Source organism: Schistocerca americana, chromosome 3 (genome assembly GCF_021461395.2).
Source record: "Schistocerca americana isolate TAMUIC-IGC-003095 chromosome 3, iqSchAmer2.1, whole genome shotgun sequence".
Classification (NCBI taxonomy): domain Eukaryota; kingdom Metazoa; phylum Arthropoda; class Insecta; order Orthoptera; family Acrididae; genus Schistocerca; species Schistocerca americana.
Window position 1 is genome coordinate 150,368,771 of NC_060121.1, and position 27,968 is coordinate 150,396,738.

The 27,968-nt window shown below is 38.1% G+C and overlaps 1 protein-coding gene across 1 annotated transcript in view; it reads left to right on the forward strand.

Moving 5' to 3' along the window:
• Window positions 1-27,968, forward strand: part of LOC124605103 (hemocytin) — a 569,639-nt gene that overhangs the window by 71,306 nt on the left and 470,365 nt on the right. Inside the window, exons 6-10 of the mRNA XM_047136554.1 lie at window positions 3,201-3,328; window positions 13,324-13,419; window positions 15,748-15,939; window positions 16,649-16,862; window positions 27,404-27,537. Coding sequence (XP_046992510.1) covers window positions 3,201-3,328; window positions 13,324-13,419; window positions 15,748-15,939; window positions 16,649-16,862; window positions 27,404-27,537 — 764 coding nt within the window. The remainder of the gene's footprint in view (window positions 1-3,200; window positions 3,329-13,323; window positions 13,420-15,747; window positions 15,940-16,648; window positions 16,863-27,403; window positions 27,538-27,968) is intronic.

Below are 27,968 nucleotides of genomic sequence, written 5' to 3' on the forward strand. Positions count from 1 at the left end.
GTGGCATTACTGGCTAGGTTGTAACAAACATTAGTGTAGTGAAGCATATACTGGCAAAGTTTGGAAAAGTTATTTCAATTTTTAATTTCATCTTAGATTATGGCGAATACACAGGTATGTTATGATGACATAGTGGTAGTAGCAATGAACTGGCGTAAATCCCGGCACACTTTCTCACCTCTGTATCTCTCAAATGATACAGTGCTTGTTTCACCACAAGCTGTGGAATGAAGTTGTTAACAAGGCACTGTGCAAACTGGCAGTGGCTCCATAGGTGTGGGTCCTCTAGTCCAACTGAGCCCATCATTGACTGGAAGTTATGTGTGGCAATTTGGAGAGCATTTGCAGCCATTCATGGACTTTGTGTTCCCAAACAATGTTGTCATGTCACTGGGCCACAGTTGTTCATGATTGGTTTGAAGAACATTCTGGACAGTTTGAGCAAATGATTTGGCCACTCACAGTGCCCGACATGCATCCCATTGAACATTTATGGCACATTATCAAGAGGTCAGTCCGTGCACAACATCCTGCACTGTAACACTCTCACAATCATGGACCACTATAGAGGCAGGATGGCTCAACATTTCTGCAGGTGACTTCCAACAACTTGTTGAATTTATGCCACATCAAGTTACTGCACTATGCCAGGCAGGAGGAGGTTTGACATGATATTAGAAGGTATCCCATTACTTTTGTCACCTCCATGTATGATATTGCTATTTCTCATGCCTGGAAGTGACCTTTCCAGTAAAGGACATTCATAAAATACAAAGGAGTTACAATATAAATAGTGAAGTGAAAATAACAAGAATAAATGTGACTATTCTGGTATGCACCATTTAAAGATTAAAATAATCTGTCACTGAAAGTAGCATTTAAGAATTATCAAGATTATTTCAAATACATGCAAGTAGAGACTAGAAGTAAACATAGTGCCACAATGTTAGAGAATTCAAGTAACACTAGAGTATGTGCTAGAAATTGCTTTATAGATTGAGGGACAGATCATCTGCTCGAGTTTTTTGTTAAACAGGTATGTAGAGCATATGTGTGGCCCCAACTGACAACTAAGGGCTCTAACACAGGGAACAGAATAGAATTTTTATTGTCATGTGACATGTAATGTACAATAATTTGATTGAAATGTTGGGGATTCCTCAACGAATACAGTGGTATGCCTAGATGGTTTATATAAAAACAGCATACATGTATGTTGAAAGAAAATGTGTATGCCCTAATGCATGTGCATGCACATTAAAACATAAAAAGCTAAATATGTGTTACATACTTTTCTTGAATTTTTCCACACTGCTATAGCATTTTCAAGTAATTTTCAGTGTTGTTTTTGTAGTTTACTCATAGCATATGGGTGTATATAAAAAGAACACATACCTACTTTAAAGAAGAACACAAACATACACAGAGATTAAAATGTAATAATAATATTAATAATAATAATAATATTATCTGCTTCTTGTTTTCCTTGTTTATAAAATCTTCCATGCTGTAATAACATTTGTTTTTTTTAGTATTTTTCAATATTTACTTCTGTGCTTTCCAGCTTTCAGTTCTTAAACTTGGACTGTATTTTATTGCTAAGTTCCAAAGTCATGTAAAATTGGATATTTTCAAACAATCTAAGTCTGAGACAAGGTAACAGGTAGTGTGATCTGTGCCTTGTTTCATAAATAAGTGTAACAGACTTTCCTCCAAAGCAAAGTATTTTTTTAGCTCAAAAGGAGTATTTTCATATATAAACATACAAGGAATTGTCATGAAGTCAAGGCACAGTTAGACAGTAAACAGATGGCTTGCATACAACATGTCTGAAGTCATGGCTGTAGTAGTAAATTGTATAATTAAGTGGCACACTTTTCATAACATGCTATAAAGTAGTTTAGGTACCCCATACTTTCTTAGAAGCGTGGATACCTAGAATGTAAAAATGCCAATGAGTTTCCATTTAAACATGTATTTTCTGACACAACTGAGAAGGCCATCTGCAATAAGCTAACAATATCTGTGTGAAATCAAAATTTAATATTTTGACATCAGATTGGCATCATGAAAATTAAATTAACGTCTATAACTACAACATTATTAACTGGCAGATAATAACTGCCCTAAGACATAGAAAAGATTTGACTATGTCAGCTTCACCATATTTTATTGGAAATCTGGGATCCTGAGAATTAGAAGAACCAGCTACTTCAATTGATAAAATAGTAAAATCTTTTACTGATTCCTTTTAATATGTGAGTGGACTATTGTTCAACATATTATTCTGTTATATGTAAGCCCAATGCACAAGAAGTGTGCATTGGGTAAATAATAAAACACAAATATTCAATTGAGGAAAATTTACACAAAAAACAAACAAAAGCATTTCATCTGCAGCTAATGAAATATGAATCCCTCTTAGAAGCCCCATAATGATAAATCTTAATAACAGTATTGAAAGTTAAGAATCTCCTGAAATATTTGGTAAAAATTTGCCAGCTATTTTTGTTCCTTGCACAACGGTGCTGTAGAATTGTTTTATGTGTTTTGCTGTGTTTCAGAAAGTCACAGACATGTGTAATTCTACCCTCAGCATCCTCAACTATTTTTGTTATTGCTGGCCTTGACCATAGTTTTGATTAAACATAAATTACTAACAATGAAGGAAAAGATAGATTGCTGCTCACCGTAAAGAAAACACGTTAAAATACAGGCAGTCACAATTAAAAGACACTTACATAGAGCTTTCGGCCACAGACTTCACTAGTGAAAGAGAAACGCACATCATTCATACGCACAAGCAAGTATGCCTCATGCACACATGATCCACACCTACAGCATCTTGGACCAGAATGTTGTTGATATTCCTGTCATGAGTTTCCACTGTTTGACACACAAATTACTGCAGTACTAGTTGCCTAAGATACAGAGAAAAGACACAAATGAAAAAAAAAAAAAAAAAAAAAAAAAAAATTCTGTTAAATATCTGCATGTAAGTGATCATGTGCCATCCAATGTTTCCAGCATGAATACTCATTGCTTTGTCTCTGTTTCACTTAGTAATTAAGCACATATTATTGTTTTCTGAGAGCTATATTTTGAGAACCCTTTCCTATATTTGCCTTTTGGTAAGACTATATAAGACTATACATTAGTTATATGATATCCTATTATGACGATCTTAATTTTCTTACCAGAACCTGCACAATAACCTGTCTGGATCATCATCAATTTCCTGATGGCTCATCAGTAGCAAACCTTGTCTGCAAAGAAGGAGACTGGGTGCCTGCAAAACCGGATTGGGTACAGGTGCCTGACTGTGAACGTAAGTTAAGCACACTGGACAATTTTTTTGTTTTTTTTGTTTTTACATTTGTTGGCAGCATACATAAAATGTAAATCAACTTTTTTCCATTATTCATTTTGGTATTGCTCCATTCTCTTTACATGTCAAAACCATTTCAACCTATTCTTCTCAATACTCTCATTCAAGTTTTCTACTCCAGTTTCTTTCCTAACATCTTCATTTCTCACTCTGTTACTACCCGTTTTCCCAACATACTTCTTAGCAATTGTGGCAGCACCCTACCCCAGACTAAGTCCTAACATTCTGGTAAAATCAATTGCCCTGTAGTACCCTTCTGCTAACTTCTGACACCATTCTTGTATTTTCCATTATCACACTTTCTAGATATTTAATGTTAATTTTTCTCTTGCCTTCTCTGTCTCTTCTGGTTACCATCACAGTATTGCTTTTCTCCATTCTGAACTTCATTCCATATATTTTGATTTTGTCATCTAAGATGTGTATTTGTTTTTGTACCTCCTAACTGTAGTTTCCGCACATCACATTGGAAAATAGCAGTGGATGTCAAGGATATTGGATGGTAGCTTTGTGGATCACTTCTGATATCCTACTTGTAGATATGAGTGACCTGTGCTTTCTTTAAACCACTGGGCACAGTCTTTTGTTCAAGGGCTCTGCAGTCAAATATAGTTAAAAAAGGAGCTAACTCAGCTGAAAATTCAGAACAGAATCTGATAGGAATTCAATCAGGCCTTAGAGCTTTGTTGATTTTTAGTGATTTCAGCTGTTTCTCAACACAATTGACATTAACATCCATATAACTCATCTTTGCAATGGTGCAAGAATTAAGCTGTGGCAGTACTGCTGGATATTTGCATGTGTGTTAAGAATTCCTGCTTTTGCTTCACTACCCTCAAATTCAGTTTCTGTTTTGTCCATGACTGTCTGGACACTAATTTTGGTACCACTAACAGTCTTAATATATGATCATAATTTCTCACACATTGCTGTCTTGACAGCAAAACACGTTTCATTCAGCATCTCTCTTTCTATAGGCCCGCGGTTTATTTTGCCCCTACATGAAATAGTCTCAATTTCTTTAGAAGTTTCTTTGCTGTGACTGCATTCCATGGAATGTCCTTCTTGTCATAAACTGTTTTAATAGGTACATATCTATTAAGTACACTGTCAGTTATTCTTTTTATCTCGAGAGACAGTTCTTACACAAGGCCCACTGCAGAGCTAAATGTTCAGTGTTCCATACTGATATACAACACTACTCTCTCTTTATCTAGTTTGCTGAACATATAAATCCTTGTACATGTTTTAGTTGTTCTTTGTAGTTTGGTAGCCATCATTTCTGCAACTGCTCTGTGGTCTTGTCTGTCTTCATTCCATTAATTTTTTTATGATCACCTCCTTCAGTTCAACACAAATCATCCTCAGATTTGACTGCTTTGGTTACAAGAGTAACCTGTCTACTTATCAGCAGATTTGTAATTTTTTAATTTTTTCCCCTGTGACGTAGCACGTAGATGTTGCTGATTGTTGGACTGTTTACTCTTGTACTGAAGCCATCAGATCTGAGGATGGTTCACAATGAACGGAAACTGTTCATTTAAAAAAAAATTAATGCAGTCAGGACAGATAGTAAAAAATATGTTTTAAGACCAGTGAGTGTAGAGTTTCCGCAAGGACATTAAGTCAATATATGTCTCATAATCACTGATACCAGTTTCAGTGTGCATATCCTCAAAGAATTCAGGCCTACTTGTTGCCATTATGTCCAATATACAATGATCAGCCAGAACATTATCACCACCGACCTACTATTGATATAAACTCATTCAGGCAATAACAGGGTCACCTGATGATGAATGACTGTTAGTCAAGACGTGTGCATGGTGCATGTAGAATCAGTGAGTGTGCTGTCTGTGTGTAGAATGGGGAAGGCACGTGATCTGTCTGAGTTTGCCAAAGGGCAAATTGTGATGGCCAGGTGCTAGTGAAGTGCTGTGATAGCTGTCTTTAATACATGGGGAAACCATGTCCAGACATTGTGGAGTTGGTGGCCACCCCTCATTACACATGTCAGATGTCATAGGACGGGCATACTGGTAAAACAGGACAGGCGGCGAACTGTGTTGGAACTAACATTAGGCTTTAATTCTGGGCAGAGTACAAGTGTGTCTGAACACACAGTACACTGAACACTCTTAACAATGGGCCTCTGCAGCCGACAACCAGTGCATGTGCCAGTGTTAACACAAGGACATTGGCAGCTATGACTGAAATGGGCACATGACCACTGGCACTGGATATTGGCACAGTGGCAGAGCCATGGTCTGATCAATCCTGATACCTTCTTCATCATGCCGATGGGAGGGTGCGAATGTGTCATGTTCCAGGGAACAGCTTCTTGACACCTGTACTGTGGGATGGAGACAGCCTGGCGGCAGCTCCATTATGCCATGAGGGAACATTCACGTGGGCATCCATGGATCTGGTGGAGCTTGTGCAAGGCACAATGATATGCCAAGGGGTATCACACACTGGTTGCAGACCACATATACCCCTTCATGACAATCATATTTCCCTATGGCAGTGACATTTTTCAACAAGATAATTTACCATGTTACAAGGCCAGGAGTGTGATGGAGTGGTTCAAGAAAAATAGTGGCGAGTTCCAGTTGATGTGCTGGCTCCCAGCTCACCATATTTGAAACCGACTGAACACATCTGGGGTGTGAGTGAACATGGCATCAGAGCTCATCACATCCCTCCCCAGAATTCACAAGAGTTAGGTGACTTATGTGTGCAACTGTGATTCTAACTCCCTCCAGTGACCTACCAAGATCTCATTGCTTCCATGCCACGATGCATTGTTGTTGTTATATGTGCCAAAGGTGGACATACCAACTACATCCCTGTAACCCTCCTAGCTTCAACCTTCGTTAGTCATTGTCCTCACCCATCTAACCCCTTCCCTGTTCCCATTCCATCACTACACAGCCCTCTATTCTTCCAACATACCCAGTCTTTTACTTCTCTCCTTTTCCGCCACCCTCTCCCTCACCCCTTCCCCCACCCTCTGTCTAACTTCTTGACTGCACCTAGCTGCCCTACCATCTCTCCACCTCATCCTTGCACAGTCCCCAGTAGCACTTCACTGTACGACACCCCTACCCTGCTATCCCTCCCTGCCCCACAACAGCCTTCTCATTACTCCCACCCAGTTGCCTCTCCCATCACGCACTGCTGCTGCTGCTCATAGTCTAGCTTCAGCTGCCAGAGAGTGTGGTCACATGTGTGTGTGTGTGTGTGTGTGTGTGTGTGTGTGTGTGTGTGTGTGTGTGATCTATTTTTGATGAAGGCCTTGTTGGCCGAAAGCTTATTTTGTGACAGTCTTTTCGTTGTGCCTTTCAGCGACTCAGCATCTCCGCTATATGGTGAGTAGTAACTATCCTTTTCATAATATAGTTACATTCCATCTTGGATTTTCCATTGTAGGTGGTCATAATGTTCTGGCTGGTCACTGTATTTCCATTATGAGTAGACCTCCATGCTGTCTGTTCTAGGCAATTTTTGGAGAACGCATTTAGTCCACCAAACTATAATTTTCCCAGTTGACAGTTGGATGATTAAAGTGTCCTCACATGCTTCTCATAAAGTAAATAAACAACTCATTAGAATCAATCCTTATGAAAATAAAAATTAAGTGTATTAAAACTGCAGTACAGTAAAATGCAAAATGTAGTAGCTTCATAATAACATACTGAGTTACGGAAGTAACAAAATGTGACAGTATTTGTGGTTGTATAAGTGACTGGAGTATCAGTCTCACTGTTAACATTTTTATGCCACTACAACTAGCCATTGGATGAATCAGTGTTTTGCTTAGATTCTGGGTCATACCCATAACACCACATCTTTTCATCTGCATCATTTATGATAAAAAGTCAGTTGTGACTCTTCTTTTAAATCTCGGTACACACTAACATGGATGGCACCCTTATACATTGTAAAGTGCACATGAGACAAATTTTGGTCCTATAATGTCACCTTTAAATCTTCAAACAAAATACTTTAGTGTGTACCAAAGGATATTTCAGCCAGTTCCATACCAAATGTGAGTGTCAGAGGATATTAAACATTTACAAAGAAGGTCAACACTTATTATGGTCAAAGGTTTGTTTGATCCATGGGGGAGCATCATAGAGATGCTGAAAAACCAGGACTAGCAGATCCATGAAGACAGACAACAACTGTCCCACGAAATCTCACTTAAAAAGTTTCAATAATCATCATTAAGTGAGGAATCTAGATGTAACTACAACTGCCTACATGTCACTCCCATACCGACGATGAAGAAATATTAGACTAATTGAATACACAGAGGTGTTTAAGCAATCATTCTTCCTGTGCTCCATATGTGAAAGGAACGAAAAGGCCCTAAGAAGTACAATGCCTCTGACATACACTTCAAAGTGGATTACAGAGTATAGTTATAGATGTAAAAATAAAATTGTTCTGTGCCCATATGATGTGAACACATGCCATTTTTTTTGTCTTGGCATAATCCACATCACTTCAGGCAGGGGGGTTACCTTCATAGTCTTAGATGTTATTGAATTTAGCATATGTTAAAATTCAGGAGTAAGTAAGAAACATGTATTTTTTTGTTTTCTCCACAAAATTCTTGCCTCAAGATGCAGGCCTCCAAAGATAACACTGCAAACACCATTTTGAAGATGCAAATTTTGAATTTTTTTAAAATGCTGTATCTCTGTAACAGTTCTAGATATTTTGTTACAAGTTTTTTTTGTTTGAAAGATAACTGTTTTATGGTTACAATGGTATCCTCCATTTAGACATATCTGTCAAAGTTCTTTTACTGTCACCTTTTGAATTTTCTTTATCATTTACAGTTTTTTTTTTCAAAAATGCTAATCCAGAAAAGTTAGATTTTTTTCTGTTGATTAGCATGTAGTTCTATATACTCTGTAAAATAGAGCTTTACTTTAAAGTTGGACTGGTTTTATTGTAAAAAATCATTTTTTTAACTGTCAAGGGTAATGTATGTCCTCACTGAAGTTGTTTCTTACTAATTTCTTTGTTACAGTGTTTACTTCTGCTGTCTTTGTTGCAGTTATTTCATATCACTTTCTTTGTTGCAGTTATTTCTTTTCATTTTCATTGTTGCAGATATTTCTTACACTTTGTTGTAGTTTCTTGTCAGTTTCTTTGTCATGGTTGTTCATTGCAGGTTTCTGTATTGTAGTTTTTCAGTGTTAATTTGTTTACTTCTAAGAAATCTGAGACCATCCAGTGAGTTCTGTGTTTTCATGAGGAATTTGCCAGTTGACACAGTAGCAGTGTGTTTTGTGAAAGGGACTGTTTGAAATGCCCTCTGACTGGGGCCACAGGAGAGTGAAATGTGCTGACTATTTGGATATTCATGAAAGAGTGATATAAAATAAATTTGTTCAGGTTGGTAATAAGTGTTCTCATTTGAAGACTCTGTTTCAAAGTGAAGATGTTTCCAGTGATAGCTTTTTGTGTTCTAAATGTTTTGATAGAATAACAAGATTATGCAGATTTCACATCAATAGAGGAAGAATTAAATACCCCAAATCAGTTAATTTCAGAGGTAGGTGTTAGTTCTGTTAAGAAACTGTGGTCTGTGAAGTCAAGTCATAAGCCTATGCATCAACAGAGTACAGAGAAAATACCAAATCTGTGGATGAATACACTACAACAAAACTGACCACAACTACTTTTCAAAGTATAAACTCCATCTTCAGAAGAAAATGAACCAAAGCACTCTTGCACCTCTTGGCAGGAATTTTTCACAAATATCAATTCAGCTGTTGAATATTGTGCATCCTGCAGTGAAAAGGTGCAAGTTTTAACAATTACGCCAGAGACATTTTCAAAGAAAACAATTTTGAACCACATTCCACTAGTATCAAAGTACATGGTAGAAAAGTCAAGAAATGTGAGGTGTGTAAAAGGAGTCTTTGGAAGACCAGATCCGTATTATTGTCATCCTGTAGAAGCAGCACAAGTTCAAATAGTGCAGTCATTTTATCTGGAAGATAAATGAGACTGTTCTCGCCAGAGTGCCTGCAAAAAGGACAATATAACTCTAACAGTTGAAGGTCAAAAAGTTGTGAAAGTGAAGTGGTACATGACTCGCAGTATTAAACATACTTTTGCAATTTATAAGAGCAACTATACAACTTCACATATTGGAAAATCAGAATTTTATGCACTACGACATAAGTGGGTAGTTCCATACCCACCTACAGATGTCTGTTTATGTGTGTACTGGGCAAATTTTGAACTTTGTGAGGTAACTTTGAAGAACTTACTGGAGCACATGACATATGACATCCTGGTTGGGCATATGAAGTCATTAGTAGTCTGTGACGTAAAGTGAGAGACTTTGTTTCAAGAGTGTGTTGACTGCCCTGGAAAGAGAGGACTGTCTTTACAGACACTTGGCCTGGAAGGTGTAGCAGATAACTCTGCAGAAATTACATATGCAACATGGGAGTAAAATAAACTAATTAAGAAATCTGTTGCCTTTGACAGTTTTATTGATAAACTTGGTAAATGGTCAGTGAAAGCAGCTGAAGAAGTTGCAACAACAACACATTGCAGAAGTGAAAGGGTGTGCACAGTGCTTCACTGTGATTTTGCTGAGAACTGGTCTGTAATTCTCACACAAGAATTACAAAGAGTATCATTGGAGTAATGGCCAGGTTTCAATTTTTACGGTAGTGATATATTTTCAAAACAAGACCACAAGTGTTGCAGTTATAAGCGATGACACAGGACATGACTCAGCACATGCTTTGCTAGCAATGCACAAAATTCTTTAACTGCAAACAGAGGCAGAAAAGATCATAATTATTTCTGATGGTGCTCCTAGTCATTTTAAAAATTGCTACCAGCTGTTTGAGTTGAGTAAGTCACTTGTGCCAGCTGACAGGGTATCAGAGCTACTGGTCATAGGAAGGGGCCTTGTGATTGTGTAGGAGACCTGTTGAAGCGCCATGCTACAAAACATAACCTTGCCAGACCAAATACCTCTGCGATTCAGAATGCTGAGGATATTACAAGAGTCATGAAATCCACAGCACTCATTCTTTTGTCCAAAGAGGAAATCAAAGAATTCTGTGAGCAGAAAAAAGAAGAATGGTCCAAACAAACTACTCATGTGAAAGGAATTCAAAAGACACATTTTTGGACTTGAAGTGATGGGCGAACTCATATTGCATGCATTTTTAAGAGCAAGAAAGAGAAGAAATTTCATTTGTTCGGCCAACACCTCTGAAACAGCAGGATAATATTCCGATTCACAATCTGAGAATGGGGACGTTTGTGGTGCGTGTGTATGACTGTGACTGGTGGACTGCAGAGATTATAGACACCAGGTATGAGTTAAACAAAACTGTAGTGAACTTTATGCTACCGCATGGACCAGTTGCTGGATATAGGTTTCCAGCTAAAGGACAGCAACAACGCCGTCAGTGTTCACTTCCTGTTCACAATGTTTTGAAGACTGTAAGTGCTCCAGTTCCTGTTGGTCCAACAGGAAGGCATCACTCTATATCAAAAGAAGATACTGCAGCAGTGGAACACATTTTAGTTCATTGACTGGCAAATTTCAGAATAAAACAGAGTACACAGAAGTTGTATAAACTGAAACCCTTAAGTCTTTGGACCTTTCACATATATTTTGGGATCATTTAAAATGCTTGAAAAATGAGTCTCTTACGCATCTTTCAGAACTAAAATTATGTTAATTAATGCTGGGTTTTGATTTTTATGAGCCTGTTATTTTATAATATGGTAATAAAATGGATTTATGTATGGCAAAAATTTCAATTTTTTATCAAACCTTTTCAACCTAAAAGTGGAAGATCTCCTTTTCATGGGATGTAGAACTATCAGGTGCTAATCAACAACAAAAAAATCATAATTTTATGGACTGGCATTTTTGAGAAAAAATACATAAATTAAAAAAAAATTGAGAACGCTGTAGTTAAAGAACTTTGAAAAATAGGTCCAAATGGAGGATTTCTTTGTAATCATAAAGCAATTGTCTTTCAAATAAAAAAATCCAACAGAATATCTAGAACTGTTCCAGATATACAGCATTTTAAAATTGTTTCCAAAATTCACATTTTCAAAATGGTATGCGTAGTGTCATCTTTTAAGGGCTGTATCTCAGAGCAGAAATTTATTTGGAGAAAACAAAAAAATACATGTTCCCTACTTAGTGCTTCATTTTAATATATGCTAAGTTCAATAACATCCGAGATTGTGAAGGTAAGATTTTTTTCCTAGCCTGCCTGAACTGTTATGGACTATGCCTCTTAGAGGTCAGGGAACAGTTAATCATCAGTGGCTATCTGACCACTTTTAAAACATGGAAAACATTTATAAACTTATGTCTTAGTCAATATTTCTTATTTAATTGCCACAAGCAGTATGTGAAACTAGAACTAAAAAACCTTAGCCATCTGGAAAGGAATACTAGTTACTTCTGGGTGTCATCTCATATGATATTCAACGTATCACTTTATAATATACACATCTATTATTAAAAGATTGTGTTGTTTGATTGTGTGTTCAACATTAAATTGTATTCAACATTTTATAACACTCAGTCATCATATGTGCTATATCTGTGACTAGCCAAATATCAGCACATGGCATCAAAACCCAGGAGACAACTGGGTGAAGCCACAAGTTGGAAGTGCCACCTATGGAAGAGAACACAATACCAAGCAGTAGTCCAGCTGAAGATGGCTGACTGTTGGTTGACAAGACACAGACTACCACAAGCATAAAGTAACCTGTGTAACAATGGTGTAAGGTGCAAAAGTAGAAACCTTTACCACAATGATGTTAACGTGGCAAAAAAAAGAGTCTCCAACAGCCTATCAACATTCAGTAGTGTTCTAACCACTCTGCTGTGAATGCTGTAGTTAATGTGAGCATTAAACGTAACCAAAGTGTGCTCTTTAGAGAAGTTCTATTCCAGTTGTTGCAAGTTGTCATTGCCGATGGTGGTGGTAAGTTACAAATTGTGCATAAGAGAGCAAGGGACATAATTTGTAGGCTATACACTTTTTTAAAGTGCAAAACACACACATGCATGTACCGTAACTTTCGCTTGGAATCGGCAGCAATGAAATCCCTATACATGCCTCGACATGTGTAGACCAACATTGTTTGTCGATCCGACTATAGTAACTGACAATATCAGATGTGAGTACAGAACTGCCTGACCGTTTGCTGGGCAGCCATACTTATAATGGCTGTGAGGAACGCTATTGACCAGTGTATTTATGTGGTGTGACAGATGGTGCACTCGTAGTGCTGCAGTGATACAGTGCCCTCTAACAGCCTTCTAGATCCTTTTCCTCCAGCAGGCATTGATCTTCCAGGGAGCCCCGTACCAGAGTATGCTCAATGCATTACTTTTCCTCTTAAACCATGGTCTTTTTACAGATGTAATTTGCCATTTCATTTCTTTCAGTCATTGGACATCTGGAAGGTGTTTATAGTTATTTTTGGGTTCCCTTTCATATGATATTCAATTGTGTGTACAACATCAAACTGTATTCAGTATTACCTAGAGAAAAGAATGCACTGAATATGCTATATTGCTCAGACACTGGACTCATATTTATGAGGACAGTGGTTCAAATCCCTGTCCAGCCATTCAGATGTAGGTTTTCAGTGGTTTCACCTAAATTCCCAAAGGTTATGGCAGGGGGTTTCTTTGACAGGGCACAGCCAATTTCGTCCGTCTTCCTTCCCTGATCTGAGACTGTCTCTGTTTCTAATGATCTTGATGGTGATGAGAAAGTAAGTCCTAACTCCGTTTCCTTTTTAGAATAAAAGTATTCCATGAGTGTGGCTTTTTACTTAGAGTTATAAGTTTGTTAAATATAATGTGATTTTTGATTTAAAAACATATTGTTTCTTTGCAGCGATCTGCAATCCTCCATGTCAGAATGGTGGTAGCTGCCTCACTTTCAATGTCTGTCTTTGCCCCCAAGATTACAGAGGACCACAATGTCAATACTGTAAGTTGATGTGTTGCTAGCTGTTTTGTGTTTTATAGCTGTTTTGTGTTTGTGGACAGGTATTCATTAAGAGAAATAAATTTTAATGTTGCTCAAAACATTGTTCAGTGGGAATAACTGTCAGAGGTCTTTGTTTAGGATGTGATGTATCAATTCTAAATTTGAAGGCTCAGTTGTAAACTGCAGTAGTTATGAGTTCAAAATTAATAAACGGAAAGTACTCCATGCTGGATGTCAAAAAAGGTTATGAGCTGAGGAATTGAAATGCAAATGGCCATCCGTGGGATGTCAAAATGTAAAATGAGCGGGCATAAACACAAATCAATAATTGGATACATAGAGCGGGTGAGGGTGGGGGTGGAATATTAATCATTTTATTTCCCCGTATGATGGAATCAGTGTTATGTGTAAGTGTGGTTAGCTGGTGCAATGTCTCCAGCAGAATCTCATTGGGTATCATGTGGCCATTGTTTGACAGCCCGGACGGAGCCTGTATCTTCGTATACTATGTCTTTGAACATAGAACTCTGGGCAGCTTAACTCCTGCCTCCTTCTGCACTTCCTGTCTAATTCATGTCCAGGTACAAAACCAACTGACAGCCAGTGTGATGGTACAAAGCTTCTTTTCGTTTAGGAAGCAAGAAATTCATTTATAATGATGCATTGCCACTGGTACATAATTATGTGTACAAAGAAAAACTGCTATTGCTTAAATTATATATTAATTTAATCATAATGTTTTCATATTTGGTGCTCTTTCATTGAGTTGGGAATTCAAATTATTTTCTGATTAAGGAGAGCTATGATTTGATATTCTCCTTCTCTCGTTGCAGTAACATAACTGTATAACTTACTGTGTGGCTGGGTACATGTAACCTTTTTTTGAATGTATGTTTGAGCAACATTAGATTTTGCATATATGAGAAGGAAGCTCTACTATTCATTGTTATCCTATTTTGCTTCGTTGTTTGAAATGGGGCAAATGAATTGGAGAGACTAAGAACTGTATACCATATTGCCATGTGCTGGAACTATAAAAATGGTATGTGTGTAAATATTAAATATTATTCTTGAGTCATTAACTACTGCTTAAGTTCATGATTTGGCTCAAGCAGTGCACACAAAATATCCAAAATTTACAAATATTATATTCGATAATTAATACTCACAGTAATATACACATTACCAGTTTTGGCCAATTGTACCATCATTTTACAAGTGAATTTTATACTAATTGTCACAAGATGATTAAACAAAATGGAGCAAACTATCAATATTGGTGTATGTTATCAATAAGCTTTTATACATGTTGATGTTTTGCCCCTGTTAGAATGAACACTTTATGACAAATGGTGTAATAATGACACGTCAGTGGCCATAACCCACTGAAATTGGTATTCTGTATATTGCTTTGAACAATTGTGATAGAATAAAAACCATTTGCAAATTGTAGTAACTAGAGTGTTGTTTCTCCAGTAGGTAGTATGACATTATTTATGTCCAATGATGACTTCTGAATCATGCACTTCACATAATGAATTTTATAATGTTGGTCATGACACCTCAGCCTTAGTCTGGGGTCCATTGTAGAGGATTAGCAATGTTCATATTAAAGATGTAACATTTATTTTATACACTGTATATGACCCCTGGCATCAGGAATCTGACAAGTGACAAGTAGTTTTGACTTACAAAAACCACTAAAACATTTTTGGCTACATTAAACCAGGTCATAGGTATATCATAATAGAACCATATGTTAAGAAGCAGTGTGTGCTATAGCAGATGAGACAAAAGATGTAGCTGTTTGGAAAATAGTTTGTCCCAAAAATAATAAAATAATAATAATAATAGTAGTAATAATGTTTATTTCAAATGCTTAAATCGAGCGAGTATTGCTTTTTAGAATGACAGTATTATGAAAGGAAGGAAATAAATGAAATAAATACAAATACCAGGACCAATATATCTAAAAACAAAGATGATGTGACTTACCAAATGAAAATGCTGGCAGGTCGACAGACACACAAACAAACACAAACATACACACAAAATTCAAGCTTTCGCAACAAACTGTTGCCTCATCAGGAAAGAAGGAAGGAGAGGGAAAGACGAAAGGAAGTGGGTTTTAAGGGAGAGGGTAAGGAGTCATTCCAATCCCGGGAGCGGAAAGACTTACCTTAGGGGGAAAAAAGGACGGGTATACACTTGCACACACACACATATCCATCCACACATATACAGACACTGACACTGATAGTGTGTAATGATTATGGATTTTAGCAAATAGCAGACATATAATACTTACCTTTCTGTTTTCCTTTTTAGTGGCTGATGCCTGTACTCCTCAAAATCTGAAATTCAATGGGCAGTATACCTGTCACCAATCTGGTAACCGCTTTGCATGTTCAATATCCTGTCCTCCAGGAGGACGATTCAGTGAACCACCTGCTGAAGAATACATATGTGACTATGCAACTGGAGCCTTTAGCCCACCCAATATACCACAGTGCCAGTACGGTAAATATCACAGTACTCTCAATTCAAGCTGTAAATCTAACTCAGTTACAGTGTCAAACAGTGTAAAATTCAGGATGGAATACTACAATATGAAACAGGGTGGATTGCCTCTCTCCATATAAAGGAGTCATAGAGTGGCTGACAGGCACATTGAAGGAAGACTGAAGACTGCTTGATATCATCAGCTATCAGACCATGTCCTTCATCAGTTGCAGACAAAACATGCATAACTCACACACATGACCATTGTCGTCTTTGGGTGCTAAGGCCAAACCACAGAACACCAAAAGTAAAAGCAGATCAAAAATGAAAGAAATGCATTGTAACATGGCCTTGTATTTCTTTTATTTTTGGTGTTCTGTTGTCAAGCCATAGTGCCTGTAGAAAATGGCTCTGAGCACTATGGGACTTAACTTCAGAGATGCCTGTAGACAACAGAGGCCATATATGTGAGTTACGCGTGTGTAAATGTGTATGTGTTTTGTTTGCAACTGATAAAGACTTTGTCCAAGGGCTAGTAATATCAAGCTATCTTCTCTCAGTGTACCTGTCAGCCATCCAACATGTGATGAGTAGGAATCTATTGCATTTCGTTATATACTCGTTACACTGTTTCTTTTGATGAATGTTCCATTCTTGTCTGTCTCTTGCATTTCATTTGCACTCATTTGTGTATTGTTGTAAATTTAATAATTTATATAACTTACAGATTCTCTAGTGGAAATGCTTCCATCTGAATTCCTGGAGTCCCATTCCCAGATTTTTAGTAACAAGACCACTTTTTTGGGTACAATACCACATGAATGGAGTCCCCTTGATTTCAACAGCAGGACACCAGCTGTAATTTTCCATAACCCACTACCAGGAGACTGTTTCAGTTGGTCAGGAAGCCATTTTAAGACATTTGATGGAAAAATCATAAGGTATGTTGTTATATTATTATAATTATATTCTTCTTAAGATAGCCAATGGTCTGATTTTTCCCAAACCATATTTATTTTTCTTGAATCTAGACTGTGTGCTATTAATGATATTTGTTAGCATAAAACTAGTTAGTCATCATCATCATCTTGGACAGTTTCCAGCCACTGGCTGGGTCTGTCGGGAACACAAGCCTCTCCATCATGTTCTGTCTTTCCACCATTCCCCCTCTTCCACCTTCGTCCAGTTCTCTCCTCTTCTCGCCACACATTCCTTCACTCCCTTCACCCATCTATCTCTTGGTCTTCCCCTGGGCCTCTTCCCCTCCAGTTGCAGATCAAACATCCTCTTTGGAATTCCTCCCTCATCCATTCTCTTCATGTGTCCATACCACTGCAGTCTTGATTTTTCTATCCTGTCCTGTACTGGTTCCTCCTTTAGTCTTTCCCTCACATACACATTTTGCAATCTTGTTACACTCAACCTGCTCCTCTGGAACTTCATTTCACTAGCTTGTATTCTACTTTTGTCACTTTTGTGCATTACCCATGTCTCACTTCCGTATGCCAATAGGGGGACAAAGTAGGTTCGGTATATAATTCCCTTGGATTTCTGTGGCACCTCCTTGCTCCAAATAAGCCCCCTAATGCATTTGAAGAACTGCCCTGCTTTTCTGCACCTTTCATTTATTTCCATTGCATTTCCCCCATTACTTTCAATCATACTTCCCAGGTACTTGAAGTTCTCTACCACTTGTAGTTTTTCCCCTCCACAAGTTATATCCACATTTGGCCTATTCTTCTTCCTTGTTGTGACAATTATTTCACTTTTCTTTGCAGAGAAATGCATTCCATATTGTGCTGCCGTTGCCTCCCATACATCGAACTGCTCTTGCACTTCCTTCTCGCAATTTCCCCATAACATCAGGTCATCGGCAAAAAGCACTGCTTTCATTTTATGATCTCCAGTTGCATCTGATACTTGCTGTAGGATTTCATCCATAACAATAATAAACAATAAAGGCGAAAGTGCACTTCCCTGTCGCAGCCCCGTTCCCTCCCCACTTTCACACAACTCTCACTTTCCTCATACATTTTTCTGACTTTTCGTGTTATCTCTTCATCTATCCCTTTTGCGTTCAGCACATCCCAGAGCTTGTCCCTATAGATACTGTCATACGCCTTCTCAATATCTAAAAAGGCCATGATTAAGTCCTTCCCGTACTCATAGTGCCTTTCCTGCAGTTGCCTTACCGCAAATATGAGGTCCGTTGTTGATCTTCCCGGTCTGAAACCATACTGCTCCTCTTGCAGTCTACTTTCAATACTGCTTCTTATTCTCTTCTCCAGGATCTTTTCATAGATTTTTCCACAGTGGCATAGCAGGGTGATTCCACTGTAGTTCTCACATCTCCTTTTATCCCCTTTCTTGAAGATCGGGACTATAATTCCTTTCTTCCAATCCTCAGGAATTCTGTTCTCATTCCACACCACCCTCAGCACTCTGTATAGCCACTGGGTTCCTACTTCTCCTGCTGCTCGTATCATATCCACTGTTACTTCATCCCAACCTGGTGCCTTGCCCCCTTTCATCCTCTTTATGGCTTCTTCCACTTCATTCCAAGTTAGATCATCAATTTCCCCACTATTATAATTGTCTGCTGCCTTAGAATCTCCATCGCTGTTAGTTACCCGCTTGGCGGCATTCAACAGATCTTCAAAGTACTCCTTCCAAATCTTTTTGTGCTCATGCATTACCTCCACAACTCTTCCATTATTATCCATGATCCTCAGGCACTCGCTTCTGTCATTCCTCTTATTTCTTACCATGGTGTAAAGTACTTTTTTGTTTCCTTCACTGTCCTCTTCTAACATTCTTGTCCATTTTTCCATCCACTTCTTCTTCTCCGCCCTTACTATGGTCTGTGCCGCTTTCTTGCTTTCCTTATATGTTACCCTAGCTTCCTCTGTTCGGGTCTGGAACCACCATAAAACTAGTTAGTATTAAATGTAAAACAGTATTTATTACTAAGTAATAATAAAATTTCAGGCAAAAGAATATTGTCTGAATACATACTTCTGAAATAAAACAAATCTCAAAGTGAGAAAGTGAGATGATAGACATTTTTTTTCTTTTTTTTTTTTAACCTCTTTTCCTCTTTTATGAATGGTCAGTATTTTCCATTTAACTTATTCCTGTTTGTCATCCTGCATCCATTGTTCCTCCATTTGGTCCTCCTAGTATGGATAATTCAAAGTATAAAGAAAAGAATATATATAAGAAGAATTGACCCATACATACAGTACACACAGTCAGGTTACAATTACTCCTTACTCAGCTGAAGAAATTAAGACTAACCTTAGGGGGAAAAAAGGACAGGTATACACTCGCACACACACACACACACACACACACACACACACACACACATATCCATCCGCACATACACAGACACAAGCAGACATTTGTAAAGGCAAAGAGTTTGCCTTTACAAATGTCTGCTTGTGTCTGTGTATGTGCGGATGGATATGTGTGTGTGTGTGCGAATGTATTGTCTTTAAATATGTCTGCTTGTGTCTGTATTTGTGTGGATGGATATGTGTGTGTGTGCGAGTGTATACCCATCCTTTTTTCCCCCTAAGGTAAGTCTTTCCGCTCCCGGGATTGGAATGACTCCTTACCCTCTCCCTTAAAACCCACTTCCTTTCGTCTTTCCCTCTCCTTCCCTCTTTCCTGATGAGGCAACAGTTTGTTGCGAAAGCTTGAATTTTGTGTGTATGTATGTGTCTGTTTGTGTTTCTATCGACCTGCCAGCACTTTCGTATGGTAAGTCACATCATCTTTGTTTTTAAATATATTTTATATATATATAATATTGCAAATCACATATGCAACACATCACTAACACAGGGGCTATTTCCAGACAAACTGACATATGGTATTGTCAGACACCTTTACAAGAAAGATGGTGTGACAGATTAATAATTACCGAACAATCTCACCACTTACCTGGAATGGTCTGGGAAAAAAGTATGTGCACAAGAACCATAACACAAGTCTTTTGTGAATTGTGTTTTATTCATCTCATGGCATACATTTGCAATCCGTTTGGTTTGCGTACAGGAGACATGTAAAAAATTTATAAAACAGTTACAATGATTTTTACATTAATAAATAATAGCACTATCATAAATAACAATACTATAAGGATATTTCTTGAAATGTGAAACGCATTGCATCCAGCACAAATTTCCAGTTTGTCCCACACAAATTCTTCCACTGAATAATCAACACTTCAGTGTCAGTGCCTCATATAGCTTTCTTTTAAGTGATCCTAAATTAATCTGCATCATCTTGTTCCCTTTTAATTTATTACAAATTTTCATTCACATGTATTGAGGTCCCTGGGCATACAATCTGAGGTGGTGGGTGGGGAGCATAACATTTCATTTGTTTCTAGTATCATGTGAATGGACAAAATGGTTTCCCTCAAATAATTCATGTCTGGCATACAAAAATATAATAATCTCATATATGTATAAGGGTGGCAGAGTTAATATTTTAAGTTTTCTAAATAATGGTCTACATGGTTCTTTGTCATTTGCAGTGCACATATTTCGAATGATTTCTTTCTCTCGAAATAAGATGGTCAGTGCACAAGAACCATAACACATGTCTTTCAAAATAAGATAGTCAGTCTCAATTTGAATTTCAAAATGATATCTACACAGAACATGTGACTTTTCAGTTCACAAATTGTGTTATACAAAATTTTAATAATAAAATATTGCTATCTGGTCTCTTTTGTGATTTGTCAAAAGCATTTGATTGTGCAGTTCACAGTATTCTCCTATAAAAGCTAAAATGCTATGATATTAGAGATCTTGCTGATATCTAGTTTTCATCCTCTGTAACTAAAAGGGTGCAGCTTTTTGCCTTGCTGCATTATAAAACTCAGGGAATGTGCTTTATCTGAAAACTACCTTGAGCAGTTAAACAGACAACTGACTCATGGCGATAACATATTAGACCTTCTGGTGACAAACAGACCCAAACTATTTGAAACAGTTAACGCAGAACAGGGAATCAGCGATCATAAAGCGGTTACTGCATCAATGATTTCAGCTGTAAATAGAAATATTAAAAAGGGTAGGAAGATTTTTCTGTTTAGCAAAAGTGACAAAAAGCAGATTACAGAGTATGGCTCTGAGCACCATGGGACTTAACAGTTGCAGTCATCAGTCCCCTAGAACTTAGAACTACTTAAACCTAACTAACCTAAGGACAGAACACACACCCATGCCCGATGCAGGATTCGAACCTGCGACCGTAGCAGTCGCGCGGAGATTACAGAGTACCTGATGGCTCAACACAAAAGTTTTGTCTCAAGTACAGATAGTGTTGAGGATCACTGGACAAAGTTCAAAACCATCACACAATATGCATTAGATGAGTATGTGCCAAGCAAGAGCGTAAGAGATGGAAAAGAGCCACTGTGGTACAACAACTTAGTTAGAAAACTGCTGTGGAAGCAAAGGGAACTTCACAGCGAGCATAAACATAGCCAAAGCCTTGCAGACAAACAAAAATTATGCGAAGCGAAATGTAGTGTGAGGAGGGCTATGCGAGAGGCGTTCAATGAATTCGAAAGTAAAGTTCTATGTACTGACTTGGCAGAAAATCCTAAGTAATTTTGGTCTTATGTCAAAGCGGTAGGTGGATCAAAACAAAATGTCCAGACACTCTGTGACCAAAATGGTACTAAAACAGAGGATGACAGACTAAAGGCCGAAATACTAAATGTCTTTTTCCAAAGCTGTTTCACAGAGGAAGTCTGCACTGTAGTTCCTTCTCTAGATTGTTGCACAGATGACAAAATGGTAGATATCGAAATAGATGACAGAGGGATAGAGAAACAATTAAAATCGCTCAAAAGAGGAAAGGCCGCTGGACCTGATGGGATACCAGTTCGATTTTACACAGAGTATGCGAAGAAACATGCCCCCCTTCTTGCAGCGGTTTACCGTAGGCCTCTAGAAGAGCGTAGCGTTCCAAAGGATTGGAAAAGGGCACAGGTCATCCCTGTTTTCAAGAAGGGACGTCGAACAGATGTGCAGAACTATAGACCTATATCTCTAACATCGATCAGTTGTAGAATTTTGGAACACGTATTATGTTCGAGTATAATGACTTTTCTGGAGACTATAAATCTACTCTGTAGGAATCAGCATGGGTTTTGAAAAAGACGGTCATGTGAAACCCAGCTCGCGCTATTCGTCCACAAAACTCAGAGGGCCATAGACATGGGTTCACAGGTAGATGCCGTGTTTCTTGACTTCCGCAAGGCGTTCAATACAGTTCCCCACAGTCGTTTAATGAACAAAGTAAGAGCATATGGACTATCAGACCAATTGTGTGATTGGATTGAAGAGTTCCTAGATAACAGAATGCAGCATGTCATTCTCAATGGAGAGAAGTCTTCCGAAGTAAGAGTGATTTCAAGTGTGCCGCAGGGGAGTGTCATAGGACCCTTGCTATTCACAATATACATAAATGACCACGTGGATGACATTGGAAGTTCACTAAGGCTTTTTGCAGATGATGCTGTGGTGTATCGAGGGGTTGTAACAATGGAAAATTGTACTGAAATGCAGGAGGATCAGCAGCGAATTGACACATGGTGCAGGGAATGGCAATTGAATCTCAACGTAGACGAGTGTAATGTGCTGCAAATACATAGAAAGATACACCCCTTATCATTTAGCTACAAAATAGCAGGTCAGCAACTGGAAGCAGTTAATTCCATAAATTATCTGGGAGTACGCATTAGGAGTGATTTAAAACGGAATGATCATATAAAGTTGATCGTCGGTAAAGCAGATGCGAGACTGAGATTCATTGGAAGAATCCTAAGGAAATGCAATCCAAAAACAAAGGAAGTAGGTTAAGTATGTTTGTTTGTCCACTGCTTGAATACTGCTCAGCAGTGTGGGATCCGTACCAGATATGGTTGATAGAAGAGATAGAGAAGATCCAACGGAGAACAGTGCGCTTTGTCACAGGATCATTCAGTAATTGCGAAAGCGTTACGGAGATGATAGATAAACTCCAGTGGAAGAGTCTGCAGGAGAGACGCTCAGGAGCTCGGTATGGGCTTTTGTTAAAGTTTCGAGAACATACCTTCACCGAAGAGTCAAGCAGTATATCGCTCCCTCCTTCGTATATCTCGCAAAGAGACCATGAAGACAAAATCAGGGAGATTAGAGCCCACACAGAAGCATACCAACAATCCTTCTTTCCACGAACAATACGAGACTGGAATAGAAGGGAGAACTGATAGAGGTATTCAGGGTACCCTCCGCCACACACCGTCAGGTGGCTTGCGGAGTATGGATGTAGATGTAGATGTAGATGTAGATTACACAATGAAACAGTATCTTCAGAAAGGGTAATTATCACTACAGGTGTACAACAGGAATCAATATATCAATACTCAACCTAGTCTTGTTGTTATTCCCTGCCCACAATGCTCCAAATATTCTCAGTTGGGGAGAGACCCAGCAACCTTACTGCCCAAGGTAAGGTTTGGCAAGCAAGAAGACAGTAGAAACTCTTGCTGTTTGTGAGTGGGCATTATCTCACTGGAATGCAAGCCTAGGATGGCTTGCCATGAAGGCAACAAAATGGAGTATAGAACATCAGCAACGTACCATAGTGCTATAAGGATCCTGCAGGTTACAACCAAATGGTCTTGCTGTGAAATCAAATGACACCCCAGACCATCACTCATGGTGGACAATAGTCAGATTGGTGCGCCACAGCTGTCTGGGGCATTTCCAGACACGTTTTCTCTGGGCATCGGGGCTCAGTTCAAAGTGGGACTCATCACTGAAGACAATCCTATCCCAGTCACTGAGATTCCAAGCTGTATGTACTTGACACCACTGCAAATGTTCCCTTTGGTGAACAGAGAACAATGATATTTGGCACAAGGAGTGCTATGAGCAACACCCCATTTCAGTGAGCCTCCTATTAATGCTCCTTGTAATCAATGAAGCACCAGTTGCATGTCGGATCAATGATATGATGAATCCGGGGCACTGAATGCCTTTCTGATGATTGCTCGATCCTCTCTTTTCTCTAGGTTGACCTTTTCTTCTTGACGCTGTGTTCAACTGTGGTTCACCCATTCCTGCCAACATCATCAATTAACACCACTATACTTATTCAAATGTTGAGCAATTCACCGATTGCTCCAACTGACTTCTTCAAGCCCAACTACACATTCTCTCTCAAATGCTGACATCTGGGTATATTGTTCATGTGCCTGTCTGTGAGGCATAGTTACTGTCCTACTAAGTATACAAAATGAAATTTGCAAATACTTTATGCCCTGGCATTGATGTGTCCCCTGTTTGCTACCCTTGTCAGCTGCTCAGTGAAATTGCGCAGCAGTGTCACATATTCATTGATCAGCCACCAAAGTTTATAGTTTTGCATTTTCTGTTGGTATCTGTGTGAATATAAATTTTTGACCAATTTTCATTCTCTCTCTCTCTCTCTCTCTCTCTCTCTCTCTCTCTCTCTCTCTCTCTCTCTCTCTCTCGCTCACTCACTCACTCAATTTCTTTTTTTCCTTAGAGTGTATGTAAATGATTGTAAATGATCTCCCATCATATCTTCAAGAAGCAGAAATAGCTCTTTGCTGATGATGTAAGCACTATAATCAAGTCTAATGGGGTTATTTAAATACTTGAAAATGTAAATCATACTTTCTTGAAAATTGGTAACTTGCACTCTGCAAATGGACTGTCACTAATTTAGATGAGACACAGTATGTTCAGTTCAGTACTGCACAAATCCTTACTACTTCATTAGAAATAATGCATGAGGGTAAACTAAGAAATGAATCATAATATTCTAAATTTTAGGTGTTTGTAGTGATAAGAACTGGATGTCACATCTTCTTAAATGTCTTAGCTCTGCAATTTGTACTTTGGCCTTTATCTGTTCATGGAACCTCCTGCTGTCTCCTTCGCCCAGCTTGTGTTGTGAGTTTGATATCTTCTCATGACATGTCAAACACCATTGGAGTCTTATGTTCTTGACTTTCTTGGATACCTCAACAGCTTAAACTTCTTCAGATTTCATCACTTGAAATGCTTTCCATTCCAGTGACTGTGCATGCCAATCTCAGCATTTTCATCTAGGGTACATCTAGTCTCTTGCACTTGATTTTAGTAACTATCCTCATATGTGCATTCTATAGCAAAGTGACCTCATTGCTGTCTTCTAGGCTCTTATTTTGGCTCTGATGTTTATATTTCAGTCACAGTCAGTACCATAATTATTTTCCATTTTCTCCATCCAGTTTTCTCCCTGTAGTCTGTGATAGGATCGAGGCTTCCATTACTTACCATTGTCGATCAAGTGTGCTGAAACTCTCTTTAAACTCACCTCATTCATTTAGGCTGTTTCATTTCTTCTCTTCCCAGACACTGATATTCAATTTTAATTTTCCTAATTTTAAGCCCTTTGTTTTCCAGTGCTAGTCTTCATGCATCCAACTCATGTTCTGTGACACCCTTTGTGATACCTTACATAATAATATCATCTGTAAAGAATACGTACCATGGGGCTTGGTCTCTGATTTTCTTTAATGGAACACACATTAGAAAGTCAAAGGTTTAAGACCTAATTTCATACCATGACAAACAGAGACTGCTATCCATATTGCTAAATCTAAAATGCTCTGTACCCTTGTATTTGCATTTTCATATATGTTTTGTACATATGAGCAGAAAACTGTAAGCAGAATTATCAGAGAAAGCAATACAAAACTTCACACATGAAGAGCCAGCTGAGCTACACAAAAAATTACCCTATTGGTATATTCTGTGACTTTGCCAAAACCTTTGATTATGTGGATCACAAAATTCTACGTAGCAGACTCTTCCACAGATGAGTTCCAGAAGTAGATATTAATAATAATAATAATGGCGTGTGTCAGGTAGAACGCTCGCCTTGTGCAAGTCCTTCGATTTGACGCCACTTCAGCGACTTGCACGTCAATGGGGATGAACTGATGATGATTAGGACAACACAACACCCAATCCCTGAGCGGAGAAAATCTCCGACCCAGCCAGGAATCGAACCAGGGCCCTTAGGATTGACAGTCTGTCGCACTGACCACTCAGCTACCAGGGGCGGACAGTAGATATTAATGGTCATAGACTAAATGAAGCACAGTGTGTAAAACTCCTTGAGGTCCTGTTGGGTAAGAAGTTAAAATGGAGTTACAAAGGAACAACCCTCACACACATGACCACTGTTGTCTCTGGATGCTAAGACCCAACTTTCAGCAAGTGGTTCTTGTGGAATTGCTCAAAGTATTGTGGTCATGAGCAGTGTCGGCAAAGCATAAGCCTTTCAGAGCTAATTTAAGGTGGGTAAGTAAACAGAAGTCTGTCGGCACGAAATCTGGAGAACAAAGAGGGTACTGAAGAACAGTCACCTTGCACTGAGTGAGAAAGTTGAGTCCCTAGTTGTTGCAGATATCCAACAACACGTGACCTTGGTGCTTTGAGCAGTACCACAGGTCTTTTCCCACAGTTTCAAACAGCCTTACAACTAATGTCAGGAGTGTGTTGAAGCTAATGGTGACTACTTGGAAGGTCAGTTTCCTTTATTTTCTGAGGCCATTCACCAAACTCTCCAGACACACCTTGTTTATCTGAAGATACTTTATGAATAAGGAATTTTTATTTCAGATGGCTATTAATGTTACTCTTTGGGTTAGTGGTCCACTGATTGTGTTTTAATACTCTTTTCTTAATAACTTTTATTTTTATTTTTCTGACCTATTTCCTTTGTGTTTTTGTAAAGTATAAGTATCAATGCAAAAAATGATAGATTTTATGAAATTTTATTGGTTCAGTACTGTTACAGTAGTATCAACTACTGTAACAGTGAAAATGTTTACAGTGAATATGGCAATAACAACTTTATTTTGCTTTATTATTGTGTAAAATAAGCTAAATTCTTTTCATATGGTTCTTAATGATTTCAGATAAATGCATAATTTTTGAAATCATATTCTCAAAACACTGGAAATAAGGTCTTTGTTTAGCAGGACCACACTGATACGTTGTTCAGCCAGTTAATATATGTTCAGTTAGCTGCAAATCATTATACAAATCCTGTGACTGACAGAGCAACTAATGCACTTGAAAAATTTCATTTCTGTATGGCACACTTTTATTCACAAAACTGTGAGTTTAGTTATTCAGATTGATGAGTTACTGTGTGCAATGTAATGACTAATAAAAAGTGATTTTCATACCATCTCTTTTGACATTAGACAGATAATGCGAGGAAGCAGACCAATTAAAACAATCTAACAAAGTTGTTGTACTGAACTAGTGGCAGTGTTTGTTTTCCCAGATTAATATGTAGTCTAATTCTTCAACAAAACACATAACTTTTCAATCTTCAATCTCTTAATAAAATATGTAACTGTAATTCCACTTTGTTATTTCCACAGCTTCCAAGGAGACTGTGTGTATACTTTGGCACAAGACAAAGTAGATAGTACTTTTAGTGTCTTAATAGACAGGCAAAATGGGCGCCACATCAGAGTATTTGCTCAAGAGAAAGAATATGTGCTGTATTTAAATGGTGAGTGATTTACAAGCATGTTAAAACTGTTAAGTCACTGCTGATATGTGACAGAAAAGAAATAAAAGGAAAAAGGTGTAAACATTTATCCCACTACCGTTAAATTCAAAATGAAATTTTCTTAGTGATCAGAGTTTAAGTTTTCATCACCCATTGTATTTTATTAGGATATGTTATTACAAATTTACATTATACATGTTTTGTTTCTTATTTGGGTATGTTACTTGTTTTATCTTTGAACTGCATTTACGTTCATGACACTTAAGGATACAATTATTAAAAATATTTTTTGTGGTAGATGTCTTGTCTGCTTAGAAGATGTAGCAAGCTCTGAAAAGAGAGACTTTTTATTTATTTATTTATATGTTTACACATCAAGTTCCATAGGGTCAAATTGAGGAGCAAATCTCCAAGGTCATGAAATGTGTCAG